The sequence below is a fragment of the Tachyglossus aculeatus genome, chromosome 1 (genome assembly GCF_015852505.1).
Source record: "Tachyglossus aculeatus isolate mTacAcu1 chromosome 1, mTacAcu1.pri, whole genome shotgun sequence".
Classification (NCBI taxonomy): domain Eukaryota; kingdom Metazoa; phylum Chordata; class Mammalia; order Monotremata; family Tachyglossidae; genus Tachyglossus; species Tachyglossus aculeatus.
In genome coordinates, this window is record NC_052066.1 from 7768253 (window position 1) to 7794218 (window position 25966).

At 49.5% G+C, this 25966-nt stretch overlaps 1 protein-coding gene across 1 annotated transcript in view; it reads left to right on the forward strand.

The window, feature by feature from the left end:
• Positions 1 to 25966, forward strand: part of ABCB6 (ATP binding cassette subfamily B member 6 (Langereis blood group)) — a 64735-nt gene that overhangs the window by 7957 nt on the left and 30812 nt on the right. Inside the window, exons 2-7 of the mRNA XM_038743267.1 lie at positions 2226 to 2717; positions 18227 to 18364; positions 21979 to 22189; positions 22294 to 22395; positions 24015 to 24198; positions 24290 to 24411. Coding sequence (XP_038599195.1) covers positions 2241 to 2717; positions 18227 to 18364; positions 21979 to 22189; positions 22294 to 22395; positions 24015 to 24198; positions 24290 to 24411 — 1234 coding nt within the window. The 5' untranslated portion in view covers positions 2226 to 2240. The remainder of the gene's footprint in view (positions 1 to 2225; positions 2718 to 18226; positions 18365 to 21978; positions 22190 to 22293; positions 22396 to 24014; positions 24199 to 24289; positions 24412 to 25966) is intronic.

Consider the following 25966-nt stretch of genomic DNA (forward strand, 5'->3'; position numbering starts at 1 on the left):
AGACGGACAACAAAACCAAACATCCTGACAAAATAAATAGAATAGATAGGTACAAGTAAGATAGTAAGCGCTTAGTCCAGTGCTCTGCACACAGTAAGCGCTCAATAAATACGATTGCTGATAGAGTAATAACTACTCACAGGCTAAAAGGGGGAGACGGACGACAAAACCAAACATACTGACAAAATAAATAGAATAGATAGGTACAAGTAAGATAGTAAGCGCTTAGTCCAGTGCACACAGTAAGCGCTCAATAAATACGATTGATGATAGAGTAATAACTATTCACAGGCTAAAAGGGGGAGACGGACGACAAAACCAAACACCCTGACAAAATAAAATAAATAGAATAGATAGGTACAAGTAAGATAAGTAAGCTAGTAAGCGCTTAGTCCAGTGCTCTGCACACAGTAAGCGCTCAATAAATATGATTGATGATAGAATAATCATCTAGAGTATTGATGATAGAGTAATCACGCCGAGCCCGTGGAGAAGGGCGCTGGCATTTGTTAAGCCCTTACTATGTGCCAAGCACTGTTCTCAGCATGACTTGCCCAAGGTCACACAGCAGACATAATAATAATAATAATGGTATTTGTTAATGCTAAACCAAACATACCGACAAAATAAAATAAATAGAATAGATAGGTATAAGTAAGATAGTAAGCGCTTAGTCCAGTGCTCTGCACACAGTAAGCGCTCAATAAATACAATTGGTGATAGAGTAATAACTATTCACAGGCTAAAAGGGGGAGACGGACAACAAAACCAAACATCCTGACAAAATAAAATAAATGGAATAGATAGGTACAAGTAAGATAAGTAAGATAGTAAGCGCTTAGTCCAGTGCTCTGCACACAGTAAGCGCTCAATAAATACGATTGATGATAGAGTAATAACTATTCACAGGCTAAAAGGGGGAGACGGACAACAAAACCAAACATCCTGACAAAATAAAATAAATGGAATAGATAGGTACAAGTAAGACAAGTAAGATAGTAAGCGCTTAGTCCAGTGCACACAGTAAGCGCTCAATAAATACGATTGATGATAGAGTAGTAACTATTCACAGGCTAAAAGGGGGAGATGGACAACAAAACCAAACATACTGACAAAATAAATAGAATAGATAGGTACAAGTAAGATAGTAAGCGCTTAGTCCAGTGCTCTGCACACAGTAAGCGCTCAATAAAAACGATTGATGATAGAGTAATAACTATTCACAGGCTAAAAGGGGGAGACGGACAACAAAACCAAACATCCTGACAAAATAAAATAAATGGAATAGATAGGTACAAGTAAGATAAGTAAGATAGTAAGCGCTTAGTCCAGTGCACACAGTAAGTGCTCAATAAATACGATTGATGATAGAGTAATAACTATTCACAGGCTAAAAGGGGGAGACGGACAACAAAACCAAACATCCTGACAAAATAAATAGAATAGATAGGTACAAGTAAGATAGTAAGCGCTTAGTCCACTGCTCTGCACACAGTAAGCGCTCAATAAATACGATTGCTGATAGAGTAATAACTATTCACAGGCTAAAAGGGGGAGACGGACAACAAAACCAAACATCCTGACAAAATAAATAGAATAGATAGGTACAAGTAAGATAGTAAGCGCTTAGTCCACTGCTCTGCACACAGTAAGCGCTCAATAAATACGATTGATGATAGAGTAATAACTATTCACAGGCTAAAAGGGGGAGACGGACGACAAAACCAAACATCCTGACAAAATAAAATAAATGGAATAGATAGGTACAAGTAAGATAAGTAAGATAGTAAGCGCTTAGTCCAGTGCACACAGTAAGTGCTCAATAAATACGATTGATGATAGAGTAGTAACTATTCACAGGCTAAAAGGGGGAGACGGACAACAAAACCAAACATCCTGACAAAATAAATAGGATAGGTACAAGTAAGATAGTAAGCGCTTAGTCCAGTGCTCTGCACACAGTAAGCGCTCAATAAATACGATTGATGATAGAGTAATAACTATTCACAGGCTAAAAGGGGGAGACGGACGACAAAACCAAACACCCTGACAAAATAAAATAAATGGAATAGATAGGTACAAGTAAGAGAAGTAAGATAGTAAATGCACACAGGAAGCGCTCAATAAATACGCTTGATGATAGAGTAATATGTGCAAACATATATATACATTGATCGATTGATTGATTGGCTGATTGATCTTTCGTTTCCTCCCCCCCGCCACAGGGCACGGCCGCGACCATGGACGGCTACTGCGGGTCGGAGGGCCCGGCGGGGCCGACGTGGCACCGGGGCGGCCCGACTCCCTGCTTCTTCTTCACCCTGGAGCCCGCCCTGCTGCTGGGCCTGGCGGGCCTGGCCGCCGTCCAGCACATAGCCCGGCCGGCCGATCCCCGCCCGCGCCCGGGCCCGCTGCAGCTGCTGCTGGCCACCTCGCAGGCCGCCCTGCCCTTGGCCGGCCTGGCCGCCCGGCCGGCCTCCGGGGCCCCGCTGCCCGGCTTCGCCACCCTGGGGGCCGTCCTGGAGGCGGCGGCCGGGGCCGGGGGGCTGGGGGTGCTGCTCCTGGAGCGGGGCCGGGCCCGGCGGGGGGCCCGGCCCCCCGGGCACGGCCCCGGCCTGCTGCTGCTCTGGGCCGCCGCCTTCGCCGGGGAGAACCTGGCCCTGCTGGGCTGGAACAGCCCGCTGTGGTGGTGGGGCCGGAGGGACCCCCTGCAGAAGGTGGGCGGCCACCCCAGCCCCCGTGTACTGGGCGCCGAGCCCGGGGAGGGGCAGCGGGGCTCGGGGGAATGGGGTCAGGGGTCGTGGGTTCTAATCCCGGCTCTGCCAGGTGACAGCTGGGTGACTTAATAATAATAACGCTGGCATTTGTTCAGCGCTTACTATGTGCCCAGCGCTGTTCTCAGCGTGACTTGCCCAAGGTCGCACAGCAGACATCATAATAATAATAATAATGACGATGGCATTTGTTCAGCGCTTACTATGTGCCCAGCACTGTTCTCAGCGTGACTTGCCCAAGGTCGCACAGCAGACAATAATAATAATAATGATGAGCGCTTACTATGTGCCCAGCACTGTTCTCAGCGTGACTTGCCCAAGGTCGCACAGCAGACATAATAATAATAATAATGATGGCATTTGTTCAGCGCTTACTATGTGCCCAGCACTGTTCTCAGCGTGACTTGCCCAAGGTCGCACAGCAGACATAATAATAATAATAATGATGGCATTTGTTCAGCGCTTACTATGTGCCCAGCACTGTTCTCAGCGTGACTTGCCCAAGGTCGCACAGCAGACATCATAATAATAATAATAATGATGATGGCATTTGTTCAGCGCTTACTATGTGCCCAGCGCTGTTCTCAGCGTGACTTGCCCAAGGTCGCACAGCAGACATCATAATAATAATAATAATGATGACGATGGCATTTGTTCAGCGCTTACTATGTGCCCAGCACTGTTCTCAGCGTGACTTGCCCAAGGTCGCACAGCAGACAATAATAATAATAATGATGGCATTTGTTAAGCGCTTACTATGTGCCCAGCACTGTTCTCAGCGTGACTTGCCCAAGGTCGCACAGCAGACATAATAATAATAATAATAACGATGGCATTTGTTCAGCGCTTACTATGTGCCCAGCGCTGTTCTCAGCGTGACTTGCCCAAGGTCGCACAGCAGACATCATAATAATAATAATAATGACGATGGCATTTGTTCAGCGCTTACTATGTGCCCAGCGCTGTTCTCAGCGTGACTTGCCCAAGGTCGCACAGCAGACAATAATAATAATAATGATGAGCGCTTACTATGTGCCCAGCACTGTTCTCAGCGTGACTTGCCCAAGGTCGCACAGCAGACATAATAATAATAATAATGATGGCATTTGTTCAGCGCTTACTATGTGCCCAGCACTGTTCTCAGCGTGACTTGCCCAAGGTCGCACAGCAGACATAATAATAAGAATAATAATAATAATGACGATGGCATTTGTTCAGCGCTTACTATGTGCCCAGCACTGTTCTCAGCGTGACTTGCCCAAGGTCGCACAGCAGACATCATAATAATAATAATAATGACGATGGCATTTGTTCAGCGCTTACTATGTGCCCAGCACTGTTCTCAGCGTGACTTGCCCAAGGTCGCACAGCAGACATAATAATAAGAATAATAATAATAATAACGATGGCATTTGTTCAGCGCTTACTATGTGCCCAGCACTGTTCTCAGTGTGACTTGCCCAAGGTCGCACAGCAGACATCATAATAATAATAATAATGACGATGGCATTTGTTCAGCGCTTACTATGTGCCCAGCACTGTTCTCAGCGTGACTTGCCCAAGGTCGCACAGCAGACATAATAATAATAATAATAATAATGATGATGGCATTTGTTCAGCGCTTACTATGTGCCCAGCGCTGTTCTCAGCGTGACTTGCCCAAGGTCGCACAGCAGACATAATAATAATAATAATAATGATGATGGCATTTGTTCAGCGCTTACTATGTGCCCAGCACTGTTCTCAGCGTGACTTGCCCAAGGTCGCACAGCAGACATCATAATAATAATAATAATGACGATGGCATTTGTTCAGCGCTTACTATGTGCCCAGCGCTGTTCTCAGCGTGACTTGCCCAAGGTCGCACAGCAGACATCATAATAATAATAATAATGATGACGATGGCATTTGTTCAGCGCTTACTATGTGCCCAGCACTGTTCTCAGCGTGACTTGCCCAAGGTCGCACAGCAGACAATAATAATAATAATGATGGCATTTGTTAAGCGCTTACTATGTGCCCAGCACTGTTCTCAGCGTGACTTGCCCAAGGTCGCACAGCAGACATAATAATAATAATAATAACGATGGCATTTGTTCAGCGCTTACTATGTGCCCAGCGCTGTTCTCAGCGTGACTTGCCCAAGGTCGCACAGCAGACATCATAATAATAATAATAATGACGATGGCATTTGTTCAGCGCTTACTATGTGCCCAGCACTGTTCTCAGCGTGACTTGCCCAAGGTCGCACAGCAGACAATAATAATAATAATGATGAGCGCTTACTATGTGCCCAGCACTGTTCTCAGCGTGACTTGCCCAAGGTCGCACAGCAGACATAATAATAATAATAATGATGGCATTTGTTCAGCGCTTACTATGTGCCCAGCACTGTTCTCAGCGTGACTTGCCCAAGGTCGCACAGCAGACATAATAATAATAATAATGATGGCATTTGTTCAGCGCTTACTATGTGCCCAGCACTGTTCTCAGCGTGACTTGCCCAAGGTTGCACAGCAGACATCATAATAATAATAATAATGATGATGGCATTTGTTCAGCGCTTACTATGTGCCCAGCGCTGTTCTCAGCGTGACTTGCCCAAGGTCGCACAGCAGACATCATAATAATAATAATAATGACGATGGCATTTGTTCAGCGCTTACTATGTGCCCAGCGCTGTTCTCAGCGTGACTTGCCCAAGCTCGCACAGCAGACAATAATAATAATAATGATGAGCGCTTACTATGTGCCCAGCACTGTTCTCAGCGTGACTTGCCCAAGGTCGCACAGCAGACATAATAATAATAATAATAACGATGGCATTTGTTCAGCGCTTACTATGTGCCCAGCACTGTTCTCAGCGTGACTTGCCCAAGGTCGCACAGCAGACATAATAATAAGAATAATAATAATAATAACGATGGCATTTGTTCAGCGCTTACTATGTGCCCAGCACTGTTCTCAGTGTGACTTGCCCAAGGTCGCACAGCAGACATCATAATAATAATAATAATGACGATGGCATTTGTTCAGCGCTTACTATGTGCCCAGCACTGTTCTCAGCGTGACTTGCCCAAGGTCGCACAGCAGACATAATAATAATAATCATAATGACGATGGCATTTGTTCAGCGCTTACTATGTGCCCAGCACTGTTCTCAGCGTGACTTGCCTAAGGTCGCACAGCAGACATAGTAATAATAATAATAATGATGATGGCATTTGTTCAGCGCTTACTGTGTGCCCAGCGCTGTTCTCAGCGTGACTTGCCCAAGGTCGCACAGCAGACATAATAATAATAATAATAATGATGATGGCATTTGTTCAGCGCTTACTATGTGCCCAGCACTGTTCTCAGCGTGACTTGCCCAAGGTCGCACAGCAGACATCATAATAATAATAATAATGATGATGGCATTTGTTCAGCGCTTACTATGTGCCCAGCACTGTTCTCAGCGTGACTTGCCCAAGGTCGCACAGCAGACATCATAATAATAATAATAATGATGATGGCATTTGTTAAGCGCTTACTATGTGCCCAGCACTGTTCTCAGCGTGACTTGCCCAAGGTCGCACAGCAGACATCGTAATAATAATAATAATGATGGCATTCTTCAGCGCTTACTATGTGCCCAGCACTGTTCTCAGCGTGACTTGCCCAAGGTCGCACAGCAGACATAGTAATAATAATAATAATGATGGCATTTGTTCAGCGCTTACTATGTGCCCAGCACTGTTCTCAGCGTGACTTGCCCAAGGTCGCACAGCAGACATAATAATAATAATAATAATGATGATGGCATTTGTTCAGCGCTTACTATGTGCCCAGCACTGTTCTCAGCGTGACTTGCCCAAGGTCGCACAGCAGACATCATAATAATAATGATGGCATTTGTTAAGCGCTTACTATGTGCCCAGCACTGTTCTCAGCGTGACTTGCCCAAGGTCACACAGCAGACATAATAATAATAATAATAATAACGATGGCATTTGTTAAGCGCTTACTATGTGCCCAGCACTGTTCTCAGCGTGACTTGCCCAAGGTCGCACAGCAGACATCATAATAATAATAATAATGACGATGGCATTTGTTCAGCGCTTACTATGTGCCCAGCACTGTTCTCAGCGTGACTTGCCCAAGGTTGCACAGCAGACATAATAATAATAATAATAATGATGGCATTCTTCAGCGCTTACTATGTGCCCAGCACTGTTCTCAGCGTGACTTGCCCAAGGTCACACAGCAGACATAATAATAATAATAATAACGATGGCATTTGTTCAGCGCTTACTATGTGCCCAGCACTGTTCTCAGCGTGACTTGCCCAAGGTCGCACAGCAGACATAATAATAATAATAATAATGATGGCATTTGTTCAGCGCTTACTATGTGCCCAGCACTGTTCTCAGCGTGACTTGCCCAAGGTCGCACAGCAGACATAATAATAATAATAATGATGGCATTTGTTCAGCGCTTACTATGTGCCCAGCACTGTTCTCAGCGTGACTTGCCCAAGGTCGCACAGCAGACATCATAATAATAATAATAATGACGATGGCATTTGTTCAGCGCTTACTATGTGCCCAGCGCTGTTCTCAGCGTGACTTGCCCAAGGTCGCACAGCAGACATCGTAATAATAATAATAATGATGGCATTCTTCAGCGCTTACTATGTGCCCAGCACTGTTCTCAGCGTGACTTGCCCAAGGTCGCACAGCAGACATAGTAATAATAATAATAATGATGGCATTTGTTCAGCGCTTACTATGTGCCCAGCACTGTTCTCAGCGTGACTTGCCCAAGGTCGCACAGCAGACATAATAATAATAATAATAATGATGATGGCATTTGTTCAGCGCTTACTATGTGCCCAGCACTGTTCTCAGCGTGACTTGCCCAAGGTCGCACAGCAGACATCATAATAATAATGATGGCATTTGTTAAGCGCTTACTATGTGCCCAGCACTGTTCTCAGCGTGACTTGCCCAAGGTCACACAGCAGACATAATAATAATAATAATAATAACGATGGCATTTGTTAAGCGCTTACTATGTGCCCAGCACTGTTCTCAGCGTGACTTGCCCAAGGTCGCACAGCAGACATCATAATAATAATAATAATGACGATGGCATTTGTTCAGCACTTACTATGTGCCCAGCACTGTTCTCAGCGTGACTTGCCCAAGGTTGCACAGCAGACATAATAATAATAATAATAATGATGGCATTCTTCAGCGCTTACTATGTGCCCAGCACTGTTCTCAGCGTGACTTGCCCAAGGTCACACAGCAGACATAATAATAATAATAATAACGATGGCATTTGTTCAGCGCTTACTATGTGCCCAGCACTGTTCTCAGCGTGACTTGCCCAAGGTCGCACAGCAGACATAATAATAATAATAATAATGATGGCATTTGTTCAGCGCTTACTATGTGCCCAGCACTGTTCTAAGCGCTGGGGGGGGAGACAGGGTGATCAGGTTGTCCCACGGGGGGCTCACAGCCATCATCCCCATTTTACAGATGAGGGAACTGAGGCTCCAAGAAGTGAAGTGACTTGCCCAAGGTCACACAGCAGACAATAATAATAATGATGATGGCATTTGTTAAGCGCTTACTATGTGCAAAGAACTGTTCTAAGCACTGGGGGGGGATACAAGGTAATCAGGTTGTCCCACGGGGGGCTCACAGCCATCATCCCCATTTTCCAGATGAGGGAACTGAGGCTCCGAGAAGTGAAGTGACTTGCTCAAGGTCACACAGCAGACATAATAATAATAATAACGATGGCATTTGTTAAGCGCTTACTATATGCGAAGCACTGTTCTAAGCGCTGGGCGGGGGGGAATACAAGGTGATCAGGTTGTCCCACGGGGGCTTACAGCCATCATCCCCATTTTACAGATGAGGGAACTGAGGCTCCGAGAAGTGAAGTGACTTGCCCAAGGTCACACAGCAGACATAATAATAATGATGATGATGGCATTTATTAAGCGCTTTCTATGTGCAAAGCACTGTTCTAAGCGCTGGGGAGGTTACAAGGTGATCAGGTTGGCCCACGGGGAGCTCACAGTTTTAATCCCCATTTTCCAGATGAGGTCACTGAGGCCCAGAGAAGTGAAGTGACTGGCCCAAAGTCACACAGCAGACCAGTGGCGGAGCTGGGACTCGAACCCATGACCTCTGACTCCAAAGCCCAGGCTCTTTCCACTGAGCCGCGCTGCTTCTCAAATAAAAACTCCTCCCCACAAACAAGCCCGGGCTGCTTAGAGAAGCAGCGTGGCTCAGTGGAAAGAGCCCGGGCTTTGGGGTCGGGGGTCGTGGGTTCAAATCCCAGCTCTGCCAAGTGACAGTTGTGTGACTTCACTTCTCTGCACCTCAGTTCCCTTAATCAATCAATCAATCGTATTTATTGAGCGCTTACTGTGTGCAGAGCACTGGACTAAGCGCTTGGGAAGTACAAGTTGGCAACATATATCCCTTAATAATAATAATAATGGCATTTTTTAAGCGCTTACTATGTGCAAAGCACTGTTCTAAGCGCTGGGGGGGGATACAAGGTGATCAAGTTGTCCCGCATGGGGCTCACAGTCTTAATCCCCATTTTACAGATGGGGTAACTGAGGCTCAGAGAAGTTCAGTGACTTGCCCAAGGTCACACAGCAGACATGTGGCGGAGGTGGGATTCGAACCCATGACCTCTGACTCCAAAGCCCGGGCTCTTTCCACTGAGCCTGTGAGCCCCCCTGTGGGACAACTTTATCACCTCCCCAGTGCTTAGAACAGTGCTTTGCACATAGTAAGCGCTTAATAAATGCCATTATTATTATTATTATTATTCCAGGCTGCGAGAGAGGGGAAGAGCCCAGGCTTTGGAGTCGGATCCCGGCTCCGCCAGTTCATTCATTCAATCGTATTTATTGAGCGCTTACTGCGTGCCGAGCACTGGACTAAGCGCTTGGGAAGGACAAGTTGGTAGCTTTGGAGTCAGATCCCGGCTCCATCATCATCATCATCATCATCAATCGTATTTATTGAGTGCTTACTATGTGCAGAGCACTGTACTAAGCACTTGGGAAGTACAAATTGGCAGAGCACTGTTCATTCATTCAGTCGTATTTATTGAGCGCTTATTGCGTGCAGAGCACTGGACTAAGCGCTTGGGAAGGACAAGTTGGTAGCTTTGGAGTCAGATCCCGGCTCTGCCAGTTCATTCGTTCATTCATTCAATCGTATTTATTGAGCGCTTATTGCGTGCAGAGCACTGGACTAAGCGCTTGGGAAGTCCAAGCTGGCAACATATGCATTTATTTATTCATTCATTCAATCGTATTTATTGAGCGCTTACTGTGTGCAGAGCACTGGACTAAGCGCTTGGGAAGGACAAGTTGGCAGCTTTGGAGTCAGATCCCAGCTCTGCCAGTTCATTCGTTCATTCATTCAATCGTACTTATTGAGCGCTTACTGCGTGCAGAGCACTGGACTAAGCGCTTGGGAAGTCCAAGCTGGCAACATATGCATTTATTTATTCATTCATTCAATCGTATTTATTGAGCGCTTACTGTGTGCAGAGCACTGGACTAAGCGCTTGGGAAGGACAAGTTGGCAGCTTTGGAGTCGGATCCCGGCTCCGCCAGTCCATTCGTTCATTCATTCAATCGTATTTATTGAGCGCTTACTGTGTGCAGAGCACTGGACTAAGCGCTTGGGAAGTACAAGCTGGCAACATATGCATTTATTTATTCATTCATTCAATCGTATTTATTGAGCGCTTACTGCGTGCAGAGCACTGGACTAAGCGCTTGGGAAGGACAAGTTGGTAGCTTTGGAGTCAGATCCCGGCTCTGCCAGTTCATTCGTTCATTCATTCAATCGTACTTATTGAGCGCTTACTGCGGGCAGAGCACTGGACTAAGCACTTGGGAAGTCCAAGCTGGCAACATATGCATTTATTTATTCATTCATTCAATCGTATTTATTGAGCGCTTACTGTGTGCAGAGCACTGGACTAAGCGCTTGGGAAGGACAAGTTGGCAGCTTTGGAGTCGGATCCCGGCTCCGCCAGTCCATTCGTTCATTCATTCAATCGTATTTATTGAGCGCTTACTGTGTGCAGAGCACTGGACTAAGCGCTTGGGAAGTACAAGCTGGCAACATATGCATTTATTTATTCATTCATTCAATCGTATTTATTGAGCGCTTACTGCGTGCAGAGCACTGGACTAAGCGCTTGGGAAGGACAAGTTGGTAGCTTTGGAGTCAGATCCCGGCTCTGCCAGTTCATTCGTTCATTCATTCAATCGTACTTATTGAGCGCTTACTGCGTGCAGAGCACTGGACTAAGCGCTTGGGAAGTCCAAGTTGGCAACATATGCATTTATTCATTCATTCAATCGTATTTATTGAGCGCTTACTGCGTGCAGAGCACTGGACTAAGCGCTTGGGAAGGACAAGTTGGTAGCTTTGGAGTCAGATCCCGGCTCTGCCAGTTCATTCGTTCATTCATTCAATCGTACTTATTGAGCGCTTACTGCGGGCAGAGCACTGGACTAAGCGCTTGGGAAGGACAAGTTGACAGCTTTGGAGTCAGATCCCGGCTCCGCCAGACCATTGGTTCATTCATTCAATCGTATTTATTGAGCACTTACTGCGTGCAGAGCACTGGACTAAGCGCTTGGGAAGGACAAGTTGGCAGCTTTGGAGTCAGATCCCGGCTCTGCCAATTCATTCATTCAATCGTATTGATTGAACGCTTACTGTGTGCAGAGCACTGGACTCTCATCTGTAAAATGGGGATTAATCAATCAATCAGTCAATCGTATTTATTGAGCGCTTACTGTGTGCAGAGCACTGGACTAAGCGCTTGGGAAGGACAAGTTGGCAACATAGAGAGACGGTCCCTACCCGACAGCGGGCAAATTTTCAGCTGTGTGACTTTGGCCAAGTCACTTCACTTCTCTGGGCCTCAGTTCCCTCATCTGTAAAATGGGGATTAATCAATCAATCAATCAATCGTATTTATTGAGCACTTACTGTGTGCAGAGCACTGGACTAAGCGCTTGGGAAGGACAAGTTGGCAACATAGAGAGACGGTCCCTACCTGACAGCGGGCAAATTTTCAGCTGTGTGACTTTGGCCAAGTCACTTCACTTCTCTGGGCCTCAGTTCCCTCATCTGTAAAATGGGGATTAATCAATCAATCAATCAATCGTATTTATTGAGCGCTTACTGTGTGCAGAGCACTGGACTAAGCGCTTGGGAAGGACAAGTTGGCAACATAGAGAGACGGTCCCTACCCGACAGCGGGCAAGTTTTCAGCTGTGTGACTTTGGGCAAGTCACTTCACTTCTCTGGGCCTCAGTTCCCTCATCTGTAAAATGGGGGATTAATCAATCAATCAATCAATCGTATTTATTGAGCGCTTACTGTGTGCAGAGCACTGGACTGAGCGCTTGGGAAGGACAAGTTGGCAACATAGAGAGACGGTCCCTACCCAACAGCGGGCAAATTTTCAGCTGTGTGACTCTGGGCAAGTCACTTCACTTCTCTGGGCCTCAGTTCCCTCATCTGTAAAATGGGGATTAATCAATCAATCAATCAATCAATCGTATTTATTGAGCGCTTACTGTGTGCAGAGCACTGGACTAAGCGCTTGGGAAGGACAAATTGGCAACATAGAGAGAAAGTCCCTACCCGACAGCGGGCAAATTTTCAGCTGTGTGACTTTGGGCAAGTCACATCACTTCTCTGGGCCTCAGTTCCCTCATCTGTAAAATGGGGATTAATCAATCAATCAATCAATCGTATTTATTGAGCGCTTACTGTGTGCAGAGCACTGGACTAAGCGCTTGGGAAGGACAAGTTGGCAACATAGAGAGACGGTCCCTACCCGACAGCGGGCAAATTTTCAGCTGTGTGACTTTGGCCAAGTCACTTCACTTCTCTGGGCCTCAGTTCCCTCATCTGTAAAATGGGGATTAATCAATCAATCAATCAATCAATCGTATTTATTGAGCGCTTACTGTGTGCAGAGCACTGGACTAAGCGCTTGGGAAGGACAAATTGGCAACATAGAGAGAAAGTCCCTACCCGACAGCGGGCAAATTTTCAGCTGTGTGACTTTGGGCAAGTCACATCACTTCTCTGGGCCTCAGTTCCCTCATCTGTAAAATGGGGATTAATCAATCAATCAATCAATCGTATTTATTGAGCGCTTACTGTGTGCAGAGCACTGGACTAAGCGCTTGGGAAGGACAAGTTGGCAACATAGAGAGACGGTCCCTACCCGACAGCGGGCAAATTTTCAGCTGTGTGACTTTGGGCAAGTCACTTCACTTCTCTGGGCCTCAGTTCCCTCATCTGTAAAATGGGGATTAATCAATCAATCAATCAATCAATCGTATTTATTGAGCGCTTACTGTGTGCAGAGCACTGGACTAAGCGCTTGGGAAGGACAAATTGGCAACATAGAGAGAAAGTCCCTACCCGACAGCGGGCAAATTTTCAGCTGTGTGACTTTGGGCAAGTCACATCACTTCTCTGGGCCTCAGTTCCCTCATCTGTAAAATGGGGATTAATCAATCAATCAATCAATCGTATTTATTGAGCGCTTACTGTGTGCAGAGCACTGGACTAAGCGCTTGGGAAGGACAAGTTGGCAACATAGAGAGACGGTCCCTACCCGACAGCGGGCAAATTTTCAGCTGTGTGACTTTGGGCAAGTCACTTCACTTCTCTGGGCCTCAGTTCCCTCATCTGTAAAATGGGGATTAATCAATCAATCAATCAATCAATCGTATTTATTGAGCGCTTACTGTGTGCAGAGCACTGGACTAAGCGCTTGGGAAGGACAAATTGGCAACATAGAGAGAAAGTCCCTACCCGACAGCGGGCAAATTTTCAGCTGTGTGACTTTGGGCAAGTCACATCACTTCTCTGGGCCTCAGTTCCCTCATCTGTAAAATGGGGATTAATCAATCAATCAATCAATCGTATTTATTGAGCGCTTACTGTGTGCAGAGCACTGGACTAAGCACTTGGGAAGGACAAGCTGGCAACATAGAGAGACGGTCCCTACCCAACAGCAGGCAAGTTTTCAGCTGTGTGACTTTGGGCAAGTCACTTCACTTCTCTGGGCCTCAGTTCCCTCATCTGTAAAATGGGGATTAATCAGTCAATCAATCAATCGTATTTATTGAGCGCTTACTGTGTGCAGAGCACTGGACTAAGCGCTTGGGAAGGACAAGTTGGCAACATAGAGAGACGGTCCCTACCTGACAGCGGGCAAATTTTCAGCTGTGTGACTTTGGGCAAGTCACTTCACTTCTCTGGGCCTCAGTTCCCTCATCTGTAAAATGGGGATCAATCAATCGTATTTATTGAGCGCTTACTGTGTGCAGAGCACTGGACTAAGCGCTTGGGAAGGACAAGTTGGCAACATAGAGAGACGGTCCCTACCCGACAGCGGGCAAGTTTTCAGCTGTGTGACTTTGGGCAAGTCACTTCACTTCTCTGGGCCTCAGTTCCCTCATCTGTAAAATGGGGATCAATCAATCGTATTTATTGAGCGCTTACTGTGTGCAGAGCACTGGACTAAGCGCTTGGGAAGGACAAGTTGGCAACATAGAGAGACGGTCCCTACCCGACAGCGGGCAAATTTTCAGCTGTGTGACTTTGGGCAAGTCACTTCACTTCTCTGGGCCTCAGTTCCCTCATCTGTAAAATGGGGATTAATCAATCAATCAATCAATCAATCGTATTTATTGAGCGCTTACTGTGTGCAGAGCACTGGACTAAGCGCTTGGGAAGGACAAATTGGCAACATAGAGAGAAAGTCCCTACCCGACAGCGGGCAAATTTTCAGCTGTGTGACTTTGGGCAAGTCACATCACTTCTCTGGGCCTCAGTTCCCTCATCTGTAAAATGGGGATTAATCAATCAATCAATCAATCGTATTTATTGAGCGCTTACTGTGTGCAGAGCACTGGACTAAGCACTTGGGAAGGACAAGCTGGCAACATAGAGAGACGGTCCCTACCCAACAGCAGGCAAGTTTTCAGCTGTGTGACTTTGGGCAAGTCACTTCACTTCTCTGGGCCTCAGTTCCCTCATCTGTAAAATGGGGATTAATCAGTCAATCAATCAATCGTATTTATTGAGCGCTTACTGTGTGCAGAGCACTGGACTAAGCGCTTGGGAAGGACAAGTTGGCAACATAGAGAGACGGTCCCTACCTGACAGCGGGCAAATTTTCAGCTGTGTGACTTTGGGCAAGTCACTTCACTTCTCTGGGCCTCAGTTCCCTCATCTGTAAAATGGGGATTAATCAATCAATCAATCGTATTTATTGAGCGCTTACTGTGTGCAGAGCACTGGACTAAGCACTTGGGAAGTCCAAGTTGGCAACATAGAGAGACGGTCCCTACCCGACAGCGGGCAAGTTTTCAGCTGTGTGACTTTGGGCAAGTCACTTCACTTCTCTGGGCCTCAGTTCCCTCATCTGTAAAATGGGGATCAATCAATCGTATTTATTGAGCGCTTACTGTGTGCAGAGCACTGGACTAAGCGCTTGGGAAGGACAAGTTGGCAACATAGAGAGACGGTCCCTACCCGACAGCGGGCAAATTTTCAGCTGTGTGACTTTGGCCAAGTCACTTCACTTCTCTGGGCCTCAGTTCCCTCATCTGTAAAATGGGGATTAATCAATCAATCAATCAATCGTATTTATTGAGCGCTTACTGTGTGCAGAGCACTGGACTGAGCGCTTGGGAAGGACAAGTTGGCAACACATAGAGACGGTCCCTGCCCAACAGCGGGCTCACAGTCCCGGGCTCTACCCACTAAGCAAATACGACTGACTGAGCCTGTGAGCCCCACGTGGGACAGGGACTGCGTGTCCCACCCGATTTGCTTGTTTCCACCCCAGCGCTTAGTACAGTGCCTGGCACAGTCATTCATTCAATTGTATTTATTGAGCGCCCACTGTGTGCAGAGCATTCACAACCTGTATATATAGTCTTCTAGACTGTGAGCCCACTGTAGGGTAGGGACCGTCTCTATAAGTTGCTTGTTTCCACCCCAGCGCTTAGTACAGTGCCTGGCACATTCATTCATTCAATTCACAGCACCTGTATAGATGTATAGATGTTTGTACGTATTTATTACTCTATTTTACTTGTACCTATCTATTCTATTTATTTTATTTTGTGAGTACGTTTGGTTTTGTTCTCCGTCTCCCCCTTTTAGACTGTGAGCCCACCGTTGGGTAGGGACCGTCTCTAGATGTTGCCAACTTGGACTTCCCAAGCGCTTAGTACAGTGCTCTGCACACAGTAAGCGCTCAATAAATACGATTGATGATGATGATGATGATTCAATTGTGTTTATTGAGCGCTTACTGTGTGCAGAGCATTCAAAACCTGTATATATAGTCTTCTAGACTGTGAGCCCACTGTTGGGTAAGGACTGTCTCTATATGTTGCCAGCTGGGACTGCCCAAGCGCTTAGTACAGTGCTTTGCACACAGTAAGCGCTCAATAAATACGATTGATGATGATGATGATGATTCAATTGTGTTTATTGAGCGCTTACTGTGTGCAGAGCATTCAAAACCTGTATATATAGTCTTCTAGACTGTGAGCCCACTGTTGGGTAAGGACTGTCTCTATATGTTGCCAGCTGGGACTTCCCAAGCGCTTAGTACAGTGCTCTGCACACAGTAAGCGCTCAATAAATACGATTGATTGATGTAACTATGTTTGTACCTGTATATATGTATATATAGTCTTCTAGACTGTGAGCCCACTGTTGGGTAGGGACCGTCTCTATATGTTGCCAAATTGTACTTCCCAAGCGCTTTATACAGTGCTCTGCACACAGTAAACGCTCAATAAATATGATTGATTGATGTATATATGTTTGTACCTGTATATATGTATATATAGTCTTCTAGACTGTAAGCCCACTGTTGGGTAGGGACCATCTCTATATGTTGCCAACTTGGACTTCCCAAGCGCTTAGTCCAGTGCTCTGCACACAGTAAGCGCTCAGTAAATACGATTGATTGGTGTATATATGTTTGTACGTATTTATTACTCTATTTTATTTGTACAAATTTATTCCATTTATTTTATTTTGTTAATATGTCTTGTCCTGTTGTCCGTCTCCCCCTTCTAGACTGTGAGCCTGCTGTTGGGTAGGGATCAATCAATCAATAAATCGTCTTTATTGAGCGCTTACTGGGTGCAGAGCACTGTACTAAGCGCTTGGGAAGTCCCAGCTGGCCACATCTAGAGACGGTCCCTACCCAACAGTGGGCTCACAGTCTAGAAGGGGGAGACAGACAACAAAACCAAACGTATTAACAAAATAAAATAAATAGAATAGATATGCACAAGTAAAATAAATAAATAGAGTAATAAATATGTACAAACATATATACAGGTGGACGTCTCTAGATGTTGCCAACTTGGACTTCCCAAGCGCTTAGTCCAGTGCTCTGCACACAGGAAGCGCTCAATAAATATGATTGAATGAATCCCCTCCTTCTAGACTGTGAGCCCGCTGTTGGGTAGGGACCGTCTCTCTATGTTGCCGACTTGTACTTCCCAAGCGCTTAGTACAGTGCTCTGCACACAGTCAGCGCTCAATAAATACGATAATGATTGATTGATTGATTAGTCCAGTGCTCTGCACACAGTAAGCGCTCAATAAATACAATTGAATGAATCTCCCCCTTATAGCCTGTGAGCCCGCCGTTGGGTAGGGACCGTCTCTAGATGGACTTCCCAAGCGCTTAGTCCAGCGCTCTGCACACAGGAAGCGCTCAATAAATCCGAATGAATGAATGACCGTGGAGCCCGCCGTTGGGAAGGGACTGTCTCTAGATGTTGCCAACTTGGACTTCCCAAGCGCTTAGTCCAGTGCTCTGCACACAGTGAGCGCTCAATAAATACGATTGATTGATTAGTCCAGCGCCGTGCACACAGGAAGCGCTCAATAAATCCGATTGAATGAATGACTGTGGAGCCCACTGTCGGGTAGGGACCGTCGCTCCGTGTTGCCAACTTGGACTTCCCAAGCGCTTAGTCCAGTGCTCTGCGCACAGGAAGCGCTCAATAAATACGATTGATTGATTGATTGATTAGTCCAGCGCCATGCACGCAGGAAGCGCTCAATAAATCCGATTGAATGAATGACTGTAGAGCCCACCGTTGGGTAGGGACTGTCTCTAGATGTTGCCAACTTGGACTTCCCAAGCGCTTAGTCCAGTGCTCTGCACATAGGAAGCGCTCAATAAATACGATTGATTGATTGAGGAGGAGGAGGAGAGCAGCCAGGGGAGGGAGGAGGGGGCGATGTGATGGACGGCTCTCAAGCGGAGGGTGTGGGAGAGTCCGGCTTTGTGTAACGCCCCTGTGCTCTGCCCGCTGCGGGCCCCGCTCCCAGGTCCAGTTTGGGCTATGGATTATGCGCTACCTGATCTCCGGGGGTCTGTTGGCGCTGGGGCTCTGGGCCCCCTGGCTCCCCGCCGTCCACTACACCCTCCAGGTCAACGGCGACGACGGGGACGTGGAAAGGAGGCAGGTGAGGACCCCCACCCGCGCGCCCACCCCCTCCAAAAAGCCGCTCGGCTTTAATAAATGCCATTATTATCGTTCTTCTAGACTGTGAGCCCGCTGTTGGGTAGGGACCGTCTCTAGATGATGCCAACTTGGACTTCCCAAGCGCTTAGTACGGTGCTCTGCAAACAGGAAGCGCTCAATAAATACGATTGAATGAATGAATCCACCCTAAGTTCTTGGCACTTAGTAAACGCTTAACAAATACCGTCGTTCTTCTAGCCTGTGAGCCCGCTGTTGGGTAGGGACCGTCTCTAGATGTTGCCAACTTGGACTTCCCAGGCGCTTAGTCCAGTGCTCTGCACACAGTAAGCGCTCAATAAATACGATTGATTGAATGAATGAATGAATCCACCCCAGTGCTTAGAACAGCTCTTGGCGCTTAGTAGACGCTTAACAAATAAATACCATCATTCTTCTAGACTGTGAGCCCACTGTTGGGTAGGGACCGTCTCTATATGTTGCCAACTTGGACTTCCCAAGCGCTTAGTCCAGTGCTCTGCACATAGTAAGCGCTCAATAAATACGATTGATTGATTGATAGCGCTCAATAAAGACGATTGAATGAATGAATATTAGTAGTAGTACTACTAAATTTCCTCAGTCTAGAAGTGGTGGGGGCAGACAAGAAAACCAAACAAGTAGACAGGTGTCAATACCGTCAGAATAAATAGAATTATTGCTATATATAACAATAATAACAATGTTGGCATTTGTTAAGCGCTTACTATGTGCAAAGCACTGTTCTAAGCGCTGGGAGGGATACAAAGTGATCAGGTTGTCCCATGTGGGGTTCACAGTCTTAATCCCCATTTTACAGATGAGGTAACTGAGGCTCAGAGAAGTTAAGTGACTTGTCCAAGGTCACACAGCAGACATGTGGCAGAGTTGGGATTCGAACCCCTGACCTCTGACTCCAAAGCCCGGGCTCTTTCCACTGAGCCACGCTGCTTCTCAATATAATGATGGTATTTGTTAAGTGCTTACTATGTGCAAAGCACTGTTCTAAGTGCTGGGGGGGGAATACAAGGCGATCAGGTTGCTCCACGTGGGGCTCACAATCTTAATCCCCATTTTACAGATGAGGTAACTGAGGCCCAGAGAAGTGAAGTGACTTGCCCAAAGTCACACAGCTGACAGTTGGCAGAGCTGGGATTTGAACCCATGACCTCTGACTCCAAAGCCCATGCTCTTTCCATTGAGCCATCATAGCTCAGTGGAAAGAGCCCGGGCTCTGCAGTCAGAGGTCATGGGTTCAAATTCCGGCTCCATCGCTTCATTCATTCATTCATACTTATTGAATTTATTGAGAAGCAGCGTGGCTCAGTGGAAAGAGCCCAGGCTTTGGAGTCAGAGGTCAGGGGTTCAAATCCCGGCTCCGCCACTTGTCAGCTGTGTGACTTTGGGCAAGTCACTTCGCTTCTCTGGGCCTCAGTTACCTCATCTGTAAAATGGGGATTAAGACTGGGAGCCCCCCCATGGGACAACCTGATCACCTTGTAACCTCCCCAGCGCTTAGAACAGTGCTTTGCACATAGTAAGCACTTAATAAATGCCATTATTATTATTAATATTAACAAAATAAAAGAAATAGAATAGTAAATATGGACAAGTAAAATAGAGTAATAAATATTCATTCATTCAGTCAGTCGTATTTCTTGAGTGCTTACTGTGTGCAGAGCACTGGACTAAGCGCTTGGGAAGTCCAAGTTGGCAACATCTAGAGATGGTCCCTACCCAACAGCGGGCTCACAGTCTGGATGCCCTCTCCCCGAGCCCCTGGAACACCATTCATTCATTCCATCGTATTTATTGAGCGCTTCCTGTGTGCAGAGCACTGGACTAAGCACTTGGGAAGTCCAAGTTGGCAACATCTAGAGACGGTCCCTACCCAAAGGTGGGCTCACAGTCAGCTGGGTGACCCTGGGAAAGTTGCTTCACCTCTCCCCGAGCCCCTGGAATACCATTCATTCATTCAGTCAGTCAGTCAGTCATACTTATTGAGCACTTACTGTGTGCAGAGCACTGTACTAAGCGCTCGGGAAGTCTAAGTCGGCAACATATAGAGACAGTCCCTACCCAACAGCGGGCTCACAGTCTAGAAGGGGAGATGGTATTTGTTAAGCGCTTACTACGTGCCAGGCACTGTTCTAAGAGCTGGGGTAGAGACGAGGTGATCAGGTTGTCCCAGGTGGGGCTCACAGTCTTCATACACATTCATTACTCCATTTATTGATTTTACTTGTACATATTTATTCTATTTATTTGATTTTGTTAATATGTTTGGTTTTGTCATCTGTCTCCCCCTTCTAGACTGTGAGCCCGCCATTGGGTAGGGACTGTCTCTAGGTGTTGCCAACTTGGACTTCCCAAGCGCTTAGTCCAGTGCTCTGCACGCAGTAAGTGCTCAATAAATACAGTTGAATGAATGAAGGAATGAATGAATGTGAGCCCATTGTTGGGTAGGGACTGTCTTTATATGTGGCCGACTTGGACTCCCAAGCGCTTAGTCCGGTGCTCTGCACGCAGTGAGCGCTCAATAAATGCGATTGAAGGAATGAATGAAGGAATGAATGAATGTGAGCCCATTGTTGGGTAGGGACCGTCTCTATATGTGGCCGACTTGGACTTCCCAAGCGCTTAGTCCGGTGCTCTGCACGCAGTAAGCGCTCAATAAATACGATTGAATGAATGAATGAAGGAATGAATGAATGTGAGCCCATTGTTGGGTAGGGACCGTCTCTATATGTTGCCAACTTGTACTTCCCAAGCGCTTAGTGCGGTGCTCTGCACTCAGTAAGTGCTCAATAAATACGATTGAATGAATGAATGAAGGAATGAATGAATGTGAGCCCATTGTTGAGTAGGGCCCGTCTCTATATGTGGCTGACTTGGACTTCCCAAGCGCTTAGTCCGGTGCTCTGCACGCAGTAAGCACTCAATAAATACGATTGAATGAATGAAGGAATGAATGTGAGCCCGCTGTTGGGTAGGGACCGTCTCTCTTGGACTTCCCAAGCGCTTAGTCCGGTGCTCTGCACGCAGTGAGCGCTCAATAAATACGATTGAATGAATGAAGGAAGGAAGGAATGAATGTGAGCCCATTGTTGGGTAGGGACTGTCTCTATATGTGGCCGACTTGTACTTCCCAAGCGCTTAGTCCGGTGCTCTGCACGCAGTAAGCGCTCAATAAATACGATTGAATGAATGAATGAAGGAATGAATGAATCTGAGCCCATTGTTGGGTAGGGACCGTCTCTATATGTTGCCAACTTGTACTTCCCAAGCGCTTAGTCCGGTGCTCTGCACGCAGTAAGCGCTCAATAAATACGATTGAATGAATGAATGAATGAATGAATGAATGTGAGCCCGCTGTTGGGTAGGGACCATCTCTCTTGGACTTCCCAAGCGCTTAGTCCAGTGTTCTGCACGCAGTAAGCGCTCAATAAATACGATTGAATGAGTGAACGAATGGGCCCCCGGGGGACTATCTGTCCATGCCCCTGGCGTGCCATCTTCCTCACCCAACACCGCGGACGTGTCCCCCGCCTTGACACCCCTGTCCCCTTCCTCCCGCAGCCGCCGCCGCCACCGGAGGAGAAGGAGGAGGAGGAGAACCGAGGCCCGAGGTCGACATGGCGGGACTTGGGCCGCAAGCTGCGCCTACTGAGCGGCTACCTGTGGCCGCGGGGGAGCCCGGGCCTGCAGCTGGTGGTGCTGCTCTGCCTGACCCTCATGGGCCTGGAGCGCGGGCTCAACGTCCTCGTGCCCCTCTGCTACCGGGACATCGGTGAGCGGCCCCCCGGGGGGGGAGGCGGGCCCCCGCCGGGACCCCGGGCCACATGTGTGGCTCTTTGTGGCTCTGTGTGTGTCTGTCTGTCTGGGCGCGGGCAGTGAACGATCTGACGGCGGGCACGGCGTGGCCTTCCCTGGCCCAGACGGTGGGCATCTACGTCCTGCTCAAGTTCCTCCAGGGCGGCGGCACCGGCAGCACGGGTAACACCTCGCGCCCCCGACGCACACCTACCCAGACCCCCCAACCCCAGCCCCCAGGACACACCTGGGCCCTCTCTCCCAGCCCCCCCATCCCCCAGCATGCACCTGGGCCCTCCCTCTCAGCCCCCCAATCCCCCCAGGACGCACCTGGGCCCTCCCTCTCAGCCCCCCAATCCCCCCAGGACGCACCTGGGCCCTCCCTCCCAGCCCCCCAATCCCCCCAGGATGCACCTGGGCCCTCCCTCCCAGCCCCCCCAATCCCCCAGCATGCACCTGGGCCCTCCCTCTCAGCCCCCCATCCCCCAGCATGCACCTGGGCCCCCTCTCTCATCCCCCCCATCCCCCAGGATGCACCTGGGCCCTCTGTCCCAATCCCCCAGGACGCACCTGGGCCCTCCCTCTCAGCCCCCCCATCCCCCCAGGATGCACCTGGGCCCTCCCTCCCAGCCCCCCCAGTCCCCCAGGATGCACCTGGGCCCTCCCTCTCAGCCCCCCATCCCCCAGCATGCACCTGGGCCCTCTCTCTCAGCCCCCCCATCCCCCAGGACACACCTGGACCCTCCCCCTCAGTGCCCCCATCCCCCCAGGACGCACCTGGGCCCTCCCCCTCAGCCCCCCCCATCCCCCAGCATGCACCTGGGCCCTCTCTCCCAGCCCCCCCCATCCCCCAGCATGCACCTGGGCCCTCCCCCCCAGCCCCCTCAATCCCCCAGCATGCACCTGGGCCCTCCCTCTCAGCCCCCCCATCCCCCAGGACACACCTGGGCCCTCCCTCCCAGCCCCCCAATCCCCCAGCATGCACTTGGACCCTCCCTCCCAGCCCCCCAATCCCCCAGCATGCACCTGGGCCCTCCCTCTCAGCCCCCCATCCCCCAGCATGCACCTGGGCCCTCTCTCTCAGCCCCCCCCCATCCCCCAGGACGCACCTGGGCCCTCTCTCCCAGCCCCCACAATCCCCCAGGACACACCTGGGCCCTCTCTCCCAGCCCCCCCAATCCCCCAGGATGCACCTGGGCCCTCCGTCCCAGCCCCCCCCAATCCCCCAGCATGCACCTGAGCCCTCCCTCCCAGCCCCCCCCACCCCCCAGCATGCACCTGGGCCCTCTCTCCCAGCCCCCCAATCCCCCAGGATACACCTGGGCCTCCCCACTCAGCCCCCCATCCCCCAGGATGCACCTGGGCCCCCTGTCCCAGCCCCCCCAACCCCCCAGGACACACCTGAGCCCTCCCTCTCAGCCCCCCAGTCCCCCAGGACGCACCTGAGCCCTCCCTCTCAGCCCCCCCATCTCCCAGCATGCACCTGGGCCCTCTCTCCCAGCCCCCCCAATCTCCCTGAGTCCTCTCTCTCAGCCCCCCAATCCCCCAGGATACACCTGGGCGCCCCCCCTCAGCCCCCCAATCCCCCAGGATACACCTGAGCCCTCCCTCTCAGCCCCCCCACCCCCCCAGGCGGCACCTGGGCCCTCCCTGCCAGCCCCCGCTGGGCCCTCTCCCCCTTCCCCCCCCATGCCCGCCCGCCCGCCCTCGTCCCCCTCGGGCCCCCTGAGGTTGTCCGGGCCGGGCCGGGCCGCCACGGCCTCCCCTCGGCCACCCCTCGGCCTCCCCCCGGCCTCCCCCAGGCTTCGTGAGCAACCTGCGCACGTTCCTGTGGATCCGGGTGCAGCAGTGGACGTCGCGGCGGGTGGAGGTGCAGCTGTTCAGCCACCTGCACAGCCTGGCCCTGCGCTGGCACCTGGGCCGGCGCACGGGGGAAGTCCTGCGCAGCGTGGACAGGGGCACCGCCAGCATCAACGGCCTGCTGAGGTGCGGCCCGGGGGGCCGGGGGGCCGAGGGAGGGGCGGGCCGCCCGGGGACCCCGACCCCGGCCCTGACCCCGTCCCCGGCCCTCCCCCAGCTACCTGGTGTTCAACATCGTCCCCACCCTGGCGGACATAGTCATCGGCATCGTCTACTTCAGCATGTTCTTCAACGCCTGGTTCGGCCTCATCGTCTTCCTGTGCATGACGCTCTACCTCAGTGAGTGCCCCGCCGGGCCCGCCTCACGGGTACTTGACACCCGTCCACGTGCTTGGTTTGGTCGCCCGCCTCCCCCTTCTAGACCGTGAGCCCGTCGTCGGGGAGGGACCGTCTCTAGATGGACTTCCCAAGCGCTTAGTCCGGTGCTCTGCACACAGTAAGCGCTCAATAAATACGATTTCTAGGCCGTGAGCCCGTCGTCGGGGAGGGACCGTCTCTAGATGGACTTCCCAAGCGCTTAGTCCGGTGCTCTGCACACAGTAAGCGCTCAATAAATACGATTTCTAGGCCGTGAGCCCATCGTCGGGTAGGGACCGTCTCTAGATGGACTTCCCAAGTGCTTAGTCCGGTGCTCTGCACACAGAAAGCGCTCAATAAATACGATTTCTAGGCCGTGAGCCCGTCGTCGGGGAGGGACCGTCTCTAGATGGACTTCCCAAGCGCTTAGTCCAGTGCTCTGCACACAGTAAGCGCACAATAAATATGATTTCTAGGCTGTGAGCCCGTCGTCGGGTAGAGACCGTCTCTATATGGACTTCCCAAGCGCTTAGTCCGGTGCTCTGCACACAGTAAGCGCTCAATAAATATGACTTCTAGGCTGTGAGCCCGTCGTCGGGGAGGGACCGTCTCTAGATGGACTTCCCAAGCGCTTAGTCCAGTGCTCTGCACACAGTAAGCGCTCAATAAATATGATTTCCAGGCCGTGAGCCCGTCGTCAGGTAGGGACCATCTCTATCTGTTGCCAATTTGACCTTCCCAAGCGCTTAGTCCGGTGCTCTGCACACAGTAAGCGCTCAGTAAATATGATTTCATGGCTGTGAGCCCGTCGTCAGGTAGGGACCGTCTCTAGATGTTGCCGATTTGTCCTCCCCAAGCGCTTAGTCCAGTGCTCTGCACCCAGTAAGCGCTCAATAAATATGATTTCTAGGCCGTGAGCCCGTCGTCAGGTAGGGACCGTCTCTATATGGACTTCCCAAGCGCTTAATCCAGTGCTCTGCACACAGTAAGCGCTCAAAAAATATGATTTCTAGGCTGTGAGCCCATTGTCGGGTAGGGACCGTCTCTATATGGACTTCCCAAGCGCTTAGTCCGGTGCTCTGCACACAGTAAGCGCTCAATAAATATGATTTCTAGGCCATGAGCCCGTCTTCGGGTAGGGACCGTCTCTATATGGACTTCCCAAGTGCTTAATCCGGTGCTCTGCACACAGTAAGCGCTCAAAAAATATGATTTCTAGGCTGTGAGCCCGTCGTCGGGTAGGGACCGTCTCTATATGGACTTCCCAAGCGCTTAGTCCGGTGCTCTGCACACAGTAAGCGCTCAATAAATATGACTTCTAGCCTGTGAGCCCGTTGTCGGGTAGGGACCATCTCCAGATGTTGCCGACTTGTCCTTCCCAAGCGCTTAGTCCAGTGCTCTGCACACAGTAAGCGCTCAATAGGTATGATTTCTAGGCTGTGAGCCCGTCGTCGGGTAGGGACCCTCTCTAGATGGACTTCTCAAGCGCTTAGTCCAGTGCTCTGCACACAGTAAGTGCTCAATAAATATGATTTCA